This window comes from Alnus glutinosa, chromosome 8 (genome assembly GCF_958979055.1).
Source record: "Alnus glutinosa chromosome 8, dhAlnGlut1.1, whole genome shotgun sequence".
NCBI lineage: Eukaryota > Viridiplantae > Streptophyta > Magnoliopsida > Fagales > Betulaceae > Alnus > Alnus glutinosa.
This window is the reverse complement of record NC_084893.1, coordinates 5,941,837-5,956,480: the sequence shown is the minus strand read 5'-3', so window position 1 is coordinate 5,956,480 and position 14,644 is coordinate 5,941,837. Positions and strand designations below refer to the sequence as shown.

Here is a 14,644-nt window from a genome sequence, read left to right as displayed (position 1 = left end):
CAACAGGTTTTGGAGAGCTAGAATCTAACTCTCCCTTCATAAAAAATATGAACTTCGAGTAGATTTACATAAATATAGTTTCGTTGGGTCATTATCTTTTCCTCTCAATGGCATATATTTCCGCTTACTTTTGATTGTAAGTACATCGACATTCTCTTCTAATCTTTAGAGAATTTGAGGTCAATGTAGCTCGACTCAAATGCTTGGAATCTTGAAAGACTATTTATTTGATCCAGGAATGCCCACTTTTGCAAATTTATTTGAAAGACTCCACACTCTAAAAAGTGGACACTTCAGCTTACGGTTGCCCATTTGAGGATGAAGAGAACTGTTCAATTGTTTTTTGCCAGTTTGAATTGGTCGTAGGATAAATAGTGGTGGTGTCATCCAAATTGAGGACACTAGCATTCAAGAATGGAGGTTGTTGCGGTGAGGGAATGACACATTCTTCATTGCTTAGCATCTCAACCACTTCAACACAGGGATGGTCTTAGTGCAGCAGAAGCTTGCGTGCAAAGAAGCCCAATTTAAAGCATGTTCGATGCCTCTCTCACAGAATATACATCTTTCAAGGCGGGATCAAGAGATGCAGTAATTTTGTTTGCCTTGTAATTCCTCCAACCCTGATGGCAACAATGAAAGCCAGGACACCAGGCTGCCGAGAATCAACTTTCATATGCTTAATATCATTATTTATTAGCAATGCAAAAGGCAATGAATCTTATAGAGTGCAAAACTAAACTTGACCCTGGCATGAAAACACTATTCTTCCTACCGCATGCAACCTCTAGAACCAGCACTCCAAAATCATAAACATCTGCCTTCTCTGTTAGATGTCCTCGAACAAGATATTCAGGAGTCATGTATCCCCTGCAGCAAATGTCATTATTTGAACTTTAGAAGAAACAAAAAAATATTCATAAATTCAGTGACAATTTCATAGTGTGGCTAATTTTGTGTCAAGGCTGTAGAGATTCAAAAGATAACCTGAGAATATATAATGCAAAAGCTATACCTTAAATTGTACGTAAATAATCATGTAGACCAAAAGGAAGACAAGACTTATGGAGACAGTTTGTGCTTACAGTGTTCCTGCTACTCCTGTGCTAACATGAGATTTATCTGGCGTGACACATCGAGCAAGTCCAAAATCAGCGACTTTTGCAATAAGATTCTCATCAAGGAGAATATTGCTGGTTTTGATGTCTTTGTGGATAATTTTTTCTCCACAACCTCCATGAAGATATGCAAGGCTGTCTGCTATTCCGGAGATGATATCAAACCGCTTCTGCCAATTTAGGATAAGGACCGTGTTCTTACCTGCATAAATAGACACCCAAAATCTACGTGTCAGAGAAGTTGGGAAGCTAGGGGCAATGATAGTGGTAGAAAATGATGGTATCATAGCAATTGAATTTAAAAAGAAAACTTATTAGATTACTCGCCGAAAATGAATTGATTGAGGCTTTTGTTGGGCAGGTATTCATAAATTAGAAGGCTTTCTGGGCCCTCAATGCTGCAACCCAAAAGCCTAACAAGGTTCTTGTGATGAATGCCGCTTATCAAATTCACCTCATTGAAGAACTCATCCGCCCATTGCCGCCTATTGAAGAACAATCTTTTAACTGAAACAATTGTCCCATCAGAGAGAGTCCCCTTAAACACAGAACCAGCTCCACCTTGTCCTAGTTTCGTTGAGCCATCAAAAGAATCGGTGGCCTTCTCTAGAATTTTATACTTGAAATTCAAATTAGAATTGTGCACAAAAATTGAAATGACAGCAATATTGTTTTTCTTTGCAATGAAGTAAGAGAAGACTGAATCATTAATAAGCTGAGGTAATTTGATTGATTTCTTTCACACAGTTACACTTTACATATACATGTGATTATATAGACAATTATTTTAACATGTAGTTGTATACAAGGACTGTATTAATCGGGATTCTACTCAGATTTGTGATTTCCTTGTTTAGTGGTGGCTTGATTGTAGGTTAATTTGGATGCTGGTTCTTCACACCCCACAAGTGAGACATGTGTTATAGGATGTTGAGCTTGGTCCTCATGAAGATAAATCGATGTGATGTAATGGGTTTGGTGAGGATGTCAGCCAAGTTATCCTTGCTAGAAAGAAAGTGCATGTCTAGTGCTTTAGAGGCAACTTTATCACACACAAAATGAAAATCAATCTCAATGTGCTTGGTTCGAGCATGAAATGCTGCATTCTAAACGTCGATTTGGTGAATGGGTCATATAGGAAAAATGACAAGAGAGAGAACAAGGAAAATAGTGGTTGTAACGCCCCCAATTAGTTATGCAATTTATAAATACCTTTGAGTGTTACTACTACGCCTGAACAATGACTACGCAATAAAAATTGCCATAATCTTTTCTTTGAAATTGTAACATCATATAAACAAATCAATAGAGTTCTAAGGATCAACCATCATTCTATTCATTCACAACTATGTATATCGAGTATTAAAAAAAAAAAAAAATCTCAACTTACTTACACATTCGAGTTTACAACTGAATATAAACATGTTATAATTACATATACATAGGGCAACTATGCCATTCAACTAAACCTATTGTCATATCACTGCTCTATTCAAAGTTATACGAAAAGTTGTATATCAAAATATTCTAAGGACCATGACTATTGTCTATTCTGGTGCATGCAATTGTAATCTCTGTGAAATAACATTTTACAAGTGAAAATGTGAGTCAACGGCGTAGTAAGAAACATCTAATTGAAATGGTGTGTGATATGGGTCTTCATTTATTCTCTTAAAAATCTCTCTTTTGTTGAATGGAAAGACTAATAATACTCTAACTATCATAATAGCTTGTTATGAGAGAAAAAATATATATATATATATATATATATATATATATATATATATATATATATATATATATATATATAAAGTTTCTTTCACTTTTTGTTTGAATAGCCAAAAAAATAAATTCCCCTTTCTTGAATAAAGAGAGGGGGTTTTCTTCTAATACACATAATAGGGCTGAAAATATTATGACTTAAAAACTTTCTTTCTTTTCTAACTTGCAAGCATAAAATTGCTAAAATATTATATCTTGAGTAGTAAATACTACTTTATGTACTAACTAACTTTGCTTGCACAATGGATACTGAAAAATGTTCTATAATAAAAATGCATTTTTTTTTCTTCTTCTAAACTTTAGTAGCTAACTGTTCTAACTTTTCCCTTTGGCCTATTATGTACATTTACCCCTATACGACCTAGGGTTGACACGCCTCCTTGGACATCTGGGCTAACTGGGCACGTCCTGTGGTTGCTAGATGTACTAAACTAAGCTAGAGAGACACATTCTTGAGAATCATGGCTTCCCAAACATACTACATCATAGGTTGCACACTCAAGAAAGGAACCACAAGTGACAACCCACACCTTCTCAACATACTTCAATGTGAATTGCTAGATGTACTAAACTAAGCTAGAGAGACATTCTTGAGAATCATGGCTTCCCAAACATACTACACCATAGGTTGCACACTCAAGAAAGGAACCGCAAGTGACACCCCACACCTTCTCAACGTACTTCAATGTGGATGCGCCGTGCTATCAGGTTCCACTAATTTTCACGCGCTACTTGTGATTGCCAAGTAATTTATGCTTCTCGCGAGGTCAAGCATATATACATAGAAAAATAAGCACTTTTTTTTTTTTGGTCTATTATCTTACATAACATACTCATACTTTCATACTAACATATACATGTGCAATTTTTCTTCTTTCATACTCATAAATCTTCTCATAAAACCTTCTCTTTCGTACTAATAAAACTTTTCTTAATCCTCAAAATTTTACTAAATAGTTCATGCCATGAAATACTACATAAAACTGTAGCTCATAACATGTTATAAACATAAAATTTATCATACCATTAGTCGGGGTTTACATCACTAAACCCTAAATTCCACTTTATGACTATCATCTCATAGTTTGCACGTAACCATACTATCCTTCCACCGCAACCTTCTATTTTCCTTTTCATTTTTCTTTTCTTGACATGTTCGATTGATCAAACTACGATCGAATGAGCATACAAATCTCTTGTTCCTTGTTCGATTGAATGAACTCCTATTTAACTATTTCATTCGATCATTTCCAAAACGCACCATTTTTCCCACATGTGTAACATGTTTTCAAATTGGCACTAGTGCGATCGTGCCATTCTATTCTCCATTCGATAGACCAAACTTCAATTAATCGATCAAACTCGCCACACATCGTCTTATCCAAACCGAAACACCTCAAAAACTATACTCCTTCCCACTTCTCCTTTTTCACAACTTATTCCACAACACAACCACAACGTTTACAATATCAAACTTTCCTCTCTCTTCCAACATCTTCAATTACCCTACTTTTCTCAAACACAATAACAATTTCAGTAACATAACCCTAAAACACCATATTATTCACAACATCATCACAACCACAATATCATCAATATCAACATCAATCATATTACTAAAAACTACAAATACACCTCAACAACATTCACATCCTCAAAGCAAATCACAACATACCCTATAAATCACATGTAACATCATACTCTTCATCCAACTACACATGAACGGAAAGTGATTTTTTTTAAAAAAAATTTTGGAATATGTTGTTAGGTGAAGACTTATCACCTAACTACAATTGAAATCAACCGTAAGTAAGTAGGTGATAGACTTCAACTGTAGCTTGGATGGGAAATGTGTTATATAGACAAGCATTGTAAACATATAGTGGTTTCCTTGTTCGGTGGTTATTTTGCTGCTGGGTCTTTGATCATAACATCATTATATATTTATATATAAAACAACCAAAAGAAAAAAGATGCATGAGAGAATTGTTCCTCTTTTCCACTCTGATATTGCCTTATGGCTTGATAGACCAACAATGAGAGCAACCATAGATAAGACAATTGCTGAAAAAATGCTTCCTATGGTGACCCCAATGGTTTGTGAATCTGGAGATACATGAAACGAAGAACGGAAGATATTAGTAAATTAAGAATGGAATTTATTATAATAGGGAGTAGAGATGAATCATGTCATGAGGATTACAAGCTCTTGAATCGAATGAACGAAACAAGAAAAAAGAAAACTCAGAGAAATCCACTGATCACATAAAGCCAAACTTACAGAGCTCTGTTTTCTGTGTGTTAGGAATTCTAATCGGGAAATTCTTACCTAGTGCTGGCGCCTTAAGCTGTTCATTGCCATTGCGAGTGAAATTCTCCGTAGAATACCTCAAGTAACAACTAGTATTCAAGACCATGCCGTCTGAGGCGGGCGCGCACATACTCACCTTTAGCGCTGCATTGGACAAGCACTTCTGGCAACTATCAATCGTCAGTTTCTTCCAGCACTGAGCCATGGCATAAACAACATCCAACCCTCCCTTCTCCCCTGTCGGTGCGAATTTCATGTTCCCCGCCGTCTTAGTCACATTCTGAACGTCTTTATAAACCCTTTTCGCAAATTCCCGTCCGATGTATTGATCTCCGGAAACAACTCCGGGATGCCCACACTTCACCATATCACGGTCTCTGTCAAGCGCCTTCTCAAAGAGTTGATAGTTGTCATAGCGAAGGTAGCAACCGTTAAGATAAATGCGGTCCGACTCGGCAGGAAAGCATCTGGGGAGCTCTGCCCGGCTCTCTGTGTGACAGGCTATGCAATCGTTTTGGGAGATAAAGTCAAAGCACTGGGCATAGATGAAGATCTGAGGAGCCGGCGAAGTCACAAAATGGGCTGACCATCCGGATTCATTGACTCCCTTGGTGACTTTTTCCATAACAACCATGTAATTAGGAAGCAACTCCTGTTAGAACATACGAACTTATTATGCTCAACTAACATGCGCAGCGGAAATAAAGACAGGATTCAGGCTTACCTCTAGCCATATTTGCTCAAGCGTCTTCACGATCCATCTGAATAACAAGAAAAGTTATCTGATGGATCTTCTAACCTATGCCTATTACCGAATTGCCGTACTGATGGTGTACATAGGCTATTAATTTATAGGCTAGGTCAGGGACCCTCAAATATGGTAAATACCGTATTGTTCCTCCCATCAAGGAAACAATATTATTAATTGATTTTAAATCAATTAAAACGATTCCATTACGGTAATTTAATTAATTAAATTACCTAACCGTAATACCGTATATACTATTTATTTATTAAATATTAATAAATACTTCTTTATGTGGCATATAGGCCATATATGGAGATAATATCTTACAACTCCTGGATGGTGCCCTTCTTCGAGGAGTCGCACAAAATGAAGGCTTGGGCGGTTTGAGGGTCAGAGAGTGACGGAAAGAAGAAGAAGAAGATGAATATGAAGAACAGCCATCTGGGATTTTGAGGAATTGGCACTGTGAGTTGCATTTAATTCAAATGGGATGGTGGGGTTGCTATGTTTTCTTTATAGAATTCAGAGGAACAGAGCATGTTTGATGCTCTGTTTCTTCTGTTGTATATATATATTGGACTTGGAAGAAACAGAGCAAATTGGCATTGATCTTCTTCTTCCTCTCTCTCTCTGGGATTTTTATGGACACAAACAATAATCATAATATGGATTCAGCTCCAGCGAAAAAACAACAATCAGTAGTAATAAACAACTGTAATTTTAACAGTAGGATAATAATTGCAACACCACATGGAATGGAAAGAAGGAGAGAGCGATTAAGGGAGAGAGAATGTGAGTGGGTGATATTGTAACAGTGAAGGGCTTAACCTCAAATTAAAAATGACTTGGCAGGCTTTTGGCGGCAGCTTGGCTCAGATATTTGTTTTCCAAACTTCTTTTTAGTTATGGATGAGTGGTCGATCTCTCTCCCTTTGTTCTCTCTGTTTCTCTAAGACAGGGACAAAACTAAGATTTGAGGTGAGGAGTGACGAAATTATAAAATAAGGAAAAATTACAGGGTAGCCCTCTAAACTGTTAGTTATTTTGCAAGAAGTCTTATGAATTGTCAATGCTTAAACTCTAGCCCCCAAAGTACTAAAACGTTTCAAAAATGCGTATTTTGTAGAAATATGCCTATAATACCCATGTCTTGTGTCATTTTTCAATTAAAAAATAATAAAAAATAATTTTTTTTAAAAAAAAACTAAATTAAAAATTAAAAACTAAAATTTTATTTTTTATTTTTTTTTAAAAAAAAAGAGTGTTTGAGGGTGGCAACCACTTGGAGAGGGGGGTGTCCTGCGAGCCACCCCCAAAGGTGGTTGGCGCCACCCGCAGGCCTTGGGGATGGCCGCAAGCCACCCTAGAGGTGGCGTCGACCACCTGTGAGCCACCCCCAAATATCAATTTTTTTAATTGAAAAATGATACATGACAGGGGTGTTATAAGCATATTTCGGCAAAATACGCATTTTTGAAACGTTTTGGTAGTTGGGGGTCAGAGTCCAAGCATTGGTAGATCGTGGGACTACTTGCAAAATGGTTGGCGGTTTGGGGAGTTAAACTGTAATTTTTCCATAAAATAAAGATCTTTAAGGGTAAAAATTAATTTTTAAGAGTCAAATTCATTAAATATATATATATATAAAATTTAAGAGAATTTTTTTAAAAAATTGAAGGTTTTTAATAACGTTGGGCAAGAGCAGTTCTGCTCTTGCTTTAAGACAACCTATGATCAACCCTTTGAGTAAAATGCGGCAAAAAAAAAAAAGGAGGAAAATCCATGGACCGACCACGTCGTCACCACGTCGTAGGAACTATGAGAATGCCCCTAGAACGCTTTCGACATCGAGGAGTCGCAGTCAGACCATAGAACCCTGGAGAGGGTAAAGGTGACATGCGACACCGCCCTTAATTTTTGGGTAGTGCGGAATGTAATAGGTAGGTATAATAAAACATTTGCTCGAAATGAAATGGAAAACCTGTTCTACTACTTCCATTTAGTTTTAATCCTTAAATGTGTGAATTGAAGGGTTTTCCAAGGGCCTTAACATTGTCTAATTACGTATTAAGACAGTTAAGCAAGGCATCTTAATTTTAGGAATCCAACATGAAAGGGATGTCTCATGTCCTAATAGTGAACAATGTACTTTAGTTTGCTAATACCACTAGTGACAGCCTTGGCCCTTGGTATTAACAAACCACCGTTTCTGTGTTTGTTGCCAACGGCATAGAGCTGCCTATCGGATCAAAAAATGCATATCCTTGCAATGAGAACACAAACGACCAAGAAAATAAAGACGAACGGAATGTGGTTAAGGTCCGTTTGAATTTACGATTTCAAAAAGTGCGATTTAAGATCACGATTTTAAAATGTGCGATTTGAAAAAAATAATTTTTAAAAACGTAGTTAAGCGTTTGGCAAAATCGCAATTTAGCATTTAAAATCGCAAATTAGCTTTTAAAATTCTGCGTTTTCAAAAAAACACTATCTTACCTGTAATTTGAAAAGGCAGATTTTATGAGTTTTTAAATTGCAATTTTTAAAAACGCAGTTCCCAAACGATTTATGTTCTTCGATTTGGTTTAAAATCGCACTATTATCTACGAAATCGCAATCTCAAATGCACCCTAACTAACCAAGGCATTGTAAATATAAATATGGTGGAAATGTTGACAAAAAAAAAAGGAAAAAAAAAAAAACAATAATATCTATTTACATGATATTATGAAAATCAATGATTGTGTTGAGCGCCATTTGAATTCTAAACGAACTTGTGCAAAGGTAGATTTGACAAATTTACTTGTAGATCTTTACTTTAGAAGAAAATCATATCCCTTGTGAATAGAAATTATGGTTCTACCATTATTTAGCCATTTGATGAAAATCGATAGATGTACACGTGATCCACATTTATTGACGTGGTATAGCCAATGACTCAATTCGTTTTAAAATTACTGGAACGACCCACCCTTACCGACACAATATTATCCGCTTTTGGCTCCCTCGAACCAGACTTTCTATGAATCATCCATCCTGGCACTACTCTCACAGAAGTACGCTTAACTGTAGAGTTCTGATAAGTTCATGACCATCACGACTTTAAAAGGCGTTGTGTCAAAAATTGTACGTTTATACATATAAGCACATTTCCCTTCACAGGCGATGTGAGACGTCACAATCACCTCCTCTTGAGACCCAGCATCCTCACTGGCGACCCTCATGGAATCACCCCATTCTTGGCGTTCCAGCAAGTATCCGCTGGCGACCCTCATGAGTTTGTGCACGCTCTTAGGAGGTCACCCATCCCGGTACTACTCTCGCAAAAGCACGCTTAACTGCAGAGTTCTGATGGGTTCATGGTTATCACGATTTTAAAATACTTTGTGTCAAAAATGGTGAGTTTATACATATAAGCATATTCTCATTCCCAGGTGATGTGGGACGTCACAATTACAATTTTATTCCCTAATTATAAAGGAAGAATGGAGGTGGGGGTTGCCCCTCACCAGATGAGGGGTGGGCAGGAGATGGCCAACCTCCAATCAAAAGGGGGTGGTTGATTACCCCTCATCTAGGGAGGGGCGCAGTCCCATTTTAAACAATATGTTACTCAGAAATCTTTAAGACAATTTTGATACCTCAAGGACCAATTTGGTACAACTACAAATCTTAGGGACTAATTGAGTAATTTTCCCTAAAGAAAGCACCTATACAATTCCTTAGAAAAGGAAAATACCAAAACATCCTATCTTCATGAGAAAACTTTCACTATTCTTACACATCCCCGATTAGAGTAATGCTATAAGGAGGACTATTCCTCCTCGTGTCATCTTAAATGTCATGTGGCTTTAAAATCACAATTAAATCAAAATGTAATAATGATCATCTTAAATTCAATGGTAATTTTAAAACCACATGACATTTGGAACAACACAAGAAAGACTCTCTAGTCCTCCTTATAGAATTGAGTAATGCTATAAAAAGAACTAGAGTTCTCCTTGTGTCCTCCCAAATGTCATGTGTCTTTAAAATCATCGTTAGATCAAAATGCAATAATGATCGTCTCAAATTCAATGGTAACAAACTTCCCTACATTGCATTGGCTAGAATCTAATTCCCACTTCATAAAAAATACGAACCTCTAGTTGATTTACATAAATACAGTTGCGTTGGGTCCTTATCTTTGGCTCCAGATGGCATTTATTTTGCTCCAATCTTTAGAGAATTTGATGTCAATCTAGCTCGGCTCAAATGCTTGAAATCTTGAAAGACTATTTGATCCAGGAATGTCCATACTGGCGGACTCTGCACTATAAAGAGTGGACACTTCAGCTGCTGATTTCCCATTTGAGGGCTTATTGTTGGATGAAGAGAACCGCTCAGTTGTGTGTTTGCCAGTTTGAACTATTGTAGGATAAGCAGTGGTGGTGTCATCCAAACTGAGGACACTAGCATTCAAAAATGGAGGTTGTTTGGGTGAGGGGATGACACATTCTTCATCGCTTAGCATCTCAACCACTTCAAACATGGATGGTCTTAGTGCAGCAGAAGCTTGCGTGCAAAGAAGCCCGATTCGAAGCACGTTCGATGCCTCTCTCACAGAATATATACCTTCCAAGGCGGGATCAACAGATTCAGTAATTTTCTTTGCCTTGTAATTCCTCCAAACCTGATGGCAACAATGCCTAGAGTCAGACTTTCATATGCTTAATATCACTATTTATTATCAATGCAAAAGGCTATGAATCTTACAGAGAGCAAAACTGAAGACCCTTGCGAGAAAACACTGTTCTTCCTACCGCTTACAATCTCCAGAACCAAAACTCCAAAAGCATAAACATCTGCCTTCTCTGTTAGTTGTCCTCGAACAAGATATTCAGGAGCCATATATCCCCTGCAACAAATGTTATTGTTCAGACTTTAGAAGAAACAAAAAAGATTCATAAATTTTGTGTCAAGTTTGTAGAGATTGAAAAGATAACATGAGAATATATAATGCAAAAGCTAAACCTTAAGTTGTAGGTAAACAATCATGTAGACCAAAAGCAAGACAAAACTAATGAGGACAGTTAATACTTACAATGTGCCTGCTACTCCAGTGCTAATATGAGATTTATTTGGCGCAACACATCGAGCAAGTCCAAAATCAGCGATCTTTGGAGTAAGATTCTCATCAAGGAGAATATTGCTGGTTTTTATGTCTCTGTGGATTATTTTTTCTCCACAACTTCCATGAAGATATGCGAGGCCGTCTGCTACTCCGAAGATGATATCAAACCGCTTCTGCCAGGTTAGGAGAAGGAACGTGTTGCTCTTACCTGTATATAAAGACACCCAGAATTCAGACAAGTTGGGAATTGAATTTGAAAGCAAAGATTATTGGATTACTCACCGAAAAGGATTTGATCTAGGCTTTTGTTGGGCAGGTATTCATAAACTAGAAGGCTTTCTGGGCCCTCAATGCTGCAACCCAAAAGCCTAACAAGGTTCTTGTGTTGAATGCCTCTGATCAAGTTCACCTCATTGAAGAACTCATCCGCCCATTGCCGCGTATTGAAGAACAATCTTTTAACCGCAACAATTGTCCCATCAGGGAAAGTCCCCTTGAACACAGAACCAGCTCCACCTTGGCCTAATTTCCTCGAGCTATCAAATGAATCGGTGGCCTTCTCCAGCATTTCATACTTGTAATTCAAGTCAGACTTGTGCACAGAAATTGAAATGTCTGCTAGATTTTTTCGCTCTGCAGTGAAGTAAGAGAAGGCCGAATGATAACAAAACTCAAGAGGATATCACGAACGTTTATGGTTTTTGACAGAATTGTACCTCTTTTCCTATCTGATATTCTCGTATAGCCTAAAAAAGCCCCAATGAGAGCAAGGAAAAATAAGGCAATTACTGACAAAATGCCTACTATGATGATGACAAAGGCACGCGACTCTGGAGATACATGAAACGAATAAGGGAAATTATTAGTAAGATTATTAGCAAACCCATAACATAAATTAAGAAAGGAATTTATTATAATAGGGACTTCTTCTGCATTAGAAAACTCAGAGAGATCCATTACAGAGCTCTGTTTTTTCTGTGTCAGGAATTCCATCGATCACATACTTATTAAAAATCAAGCATGTTGAGCCCCATTCAAAGAAAGAGAGACCCCCCATGTGAAGAAAAGTAATAAAAACTTCAAATAACTGGTTCTTACCTGATTTGGTATAAAGAACGCCATTGTCATTGCCACTACCATAGAAATTCTCGGCAGAATATCTCAAATAACAACCAGCATTCATAGCCCTGCCTTCCGGGGCGGGCGCGCACGAAATCACCTTCTGCACTGCACTGGACAAGCACTTCTTGCAGCCATCAGGGTTCAGTGTCGTCCAGCACTGAGCCACTGCATAAACAGCCTCCACTCCTCCCTTCTGCGATACCGCTGCGAACCCCACGCCCCTCACCGCCGTCTTCGCCACATTGTGAACGACTTGATGAACCCTATTCGCGAACTCCCGTCCGATGTACTGGTCTCTGGTAACGCCGCCGGGATTCCCACACTTGACCATATCACGGTATTTGTCAACCGCCTCCTCAAAGAAGCTATAGTTATCGTAGCGAAGGTAGCAACCGTCAAGATAAATGCGGGCTGAGTTGGCTGGAAGGCATCTGGGGAGCTCTGTCCGGCTCTCACTGTGACAGGCTACGCAATCGTCGTGGGAGAGAAAGTCATAGCACTGGGCATAGGTGAAGATCTCAGGAGCCGGCGAAGTCACGGACTGGGCTGCCCATCTTGATTCATTGACTTCCTTGGAGACTTTTTCCATTGCAACAATGAAATTGGGAAGGAAGTCCGGGACGGTGTCCTGGTTTGAGGAGCCGCACAAAAGGCCGGCTACGTTGGTTTGTGGGTGGGATAGGGAGGGAGAGAAGAAGAAGAAGAAGAGGAGGAATATGAGGAACAGCCATTTCGGATTTTGACGGACTGCTCTGTTTTCTTCATTAGAATCCACAGGAACAGAGCATGTTCCCTTGCACTCACCCATCAAGCAAAATTATCATAACAGCTCTTAGAATAAACTGTTCCTTAGGATTTTTCATTTTCTACGTTAATTGACACAATGTGGTTACATGTTGGTGTTTGTGGTTTTTTTTTTGTTTTCTTAAATAAAATGGGCTAAAAGTTCAAAAAGCAAAAGGATCATCCAACTTCCAACAACTTCCAAGGCCTTTAACAATGTCTAATTAGGCATTAAGACAGTTAAGCAAACCATCTTAATTATAGGAATCCAACATGAAGGGGGATGTCGTAATGGTGAACAATATACTTCAGCTTGCTAAGACCGCTAGTGACAGCCTTGGCCTTAACAAACATCGTTTCTGCATTTGTCGCCAACAGTATTGAGCTGCCAAGGGCCTAATGGATTAAAAAAATGCTTCTTTTTCTGTTATGCTAGAAAAGAATCATAGAAATTGCTTGTTGGACGGGCACATCCGGCAAGCTCCCTTGTTTATTTTTCTTTGTATAATAGATGTTCTCGATCGGAGTCGTGGTCGATTTGCAAAACCCTTAGACAAAGACCCTAAGCCGAACACCGGGTTGAAGAGTAGCAGCGGCTCATAGCCATTTGAAACATAGATGTTGCAGCTTTGCCAAAACATGGACCTCATCTTACAAGAAAACCACAAAATGATGCAGCTACCAAGAACCCACCCCTGGTATGGGAGGAAGAAGCCAACAAGGAAGATCATGAGACCAGTACAAAGAACAAGAGAGATCGAGAAAGACCCAGTTGTCATCCCCCTACCAAATTCAAAGAGATGCCCGTATAAACGTGTTGCAAGCCAAATTCGAAGAGATGGTCAAAGGCACTGAATGATAAACACATTGAAACCTACAAGGCCCATGTACTATTACATGGAACCCATGATGAAATCATGTGTCGGACCTTCCCATTCACGCTGAGTGGACCATTGCGGCAGTGGTTTGAGAACTTATAACCCGGCTCCATAGGTTCCTTCATGGGCTTGTGCAAACAACTCATCACTCAATTTATTGGAAGGTGCAAGCATAGGATAATTATGCCTCTCAAATAAAACTAATTGGAGAGATCTTTGTCCCTATGAGGGAGGGGGCACCTTTCACTTGGGGAGGGGAGGTCCCTTTTTCTTTAGTTCGATGGTAAAACTGTAATTTTATTATAGTTTAATTCATCAATTATGCCACACTAGCTCATAATTCACGCAATGCACGGGATTATTAATTATAATTTAATTTTAAAATTTAAAAACATTTTCATTGTACATAGAACATTACATGAATATGATAAGGAAAAGTTTTTAATTTTAGATTTTAAAAAACAATTCTCACCACTTAATGCTATACCCATGATCTTTTTTATTAAAGCACAATAAATTTATTAAAATAATGACAAAATTGGTTCAACCTTTAAATTCACCGGTTTTTTACTTAAAAGACCGGTTCAATGTTTAAAAATAATGGATTCACGCCACGTGTCACAATTCTATGCCAACTCTAAGTTAGAACTCGGCTTTTATATATATATATATATGATGTCAATTGGTTGTGACGTGGATTCATTTATGCATCTAACAATTTTTGTCAAACAGTTAATGGTAGGGACCATTTTAGACAAATAGATTACCTATAGATCTTTAAAATACTTT

The 14,644-nt window shown here is 38.0% G+C and overlaps 1 protein-coding gene and 1 pseudogene across 1 annotated transcript; both read right to left on the bottom strand.

The window, feature by feature from the left end:
* Positions 1-298: 298 nt before the first annotated feature.
* Positions 299-9,234, bottom strand: LOC133876049 (cysteine-rich receptor-like protein kinase 1; annotated as a pseudogene).
* Positions 9,235-10,199: 965 nt separating this feature from the next.
* On the bottom strand, positions 10,200-13,002 carry LOC133876048 (cysteine-rich receptor-like protein kinase 42). Its single transcript, XM_062314349.1, has 6 exons — positions 12,171-13,002; positions 11,789-11,902; positions 11,351-11,705; positions 11,043-11,273; positions 10,715-10,856; positions 10,200-10,631 (listed from the first exon to the last, which is right to left on the bottom strand). The coding sequence occupies exons 1-6, from the start codon at positions 13,000-13,002 to the stop codon at positions 10,200-10,202; spliced, it is 2,106 nt and encodes a 701-aa protein (XP_062170333.1).
* Between the last annotated feature and the right edge of the window lie 1,642 nt (positions 13,003-14,644).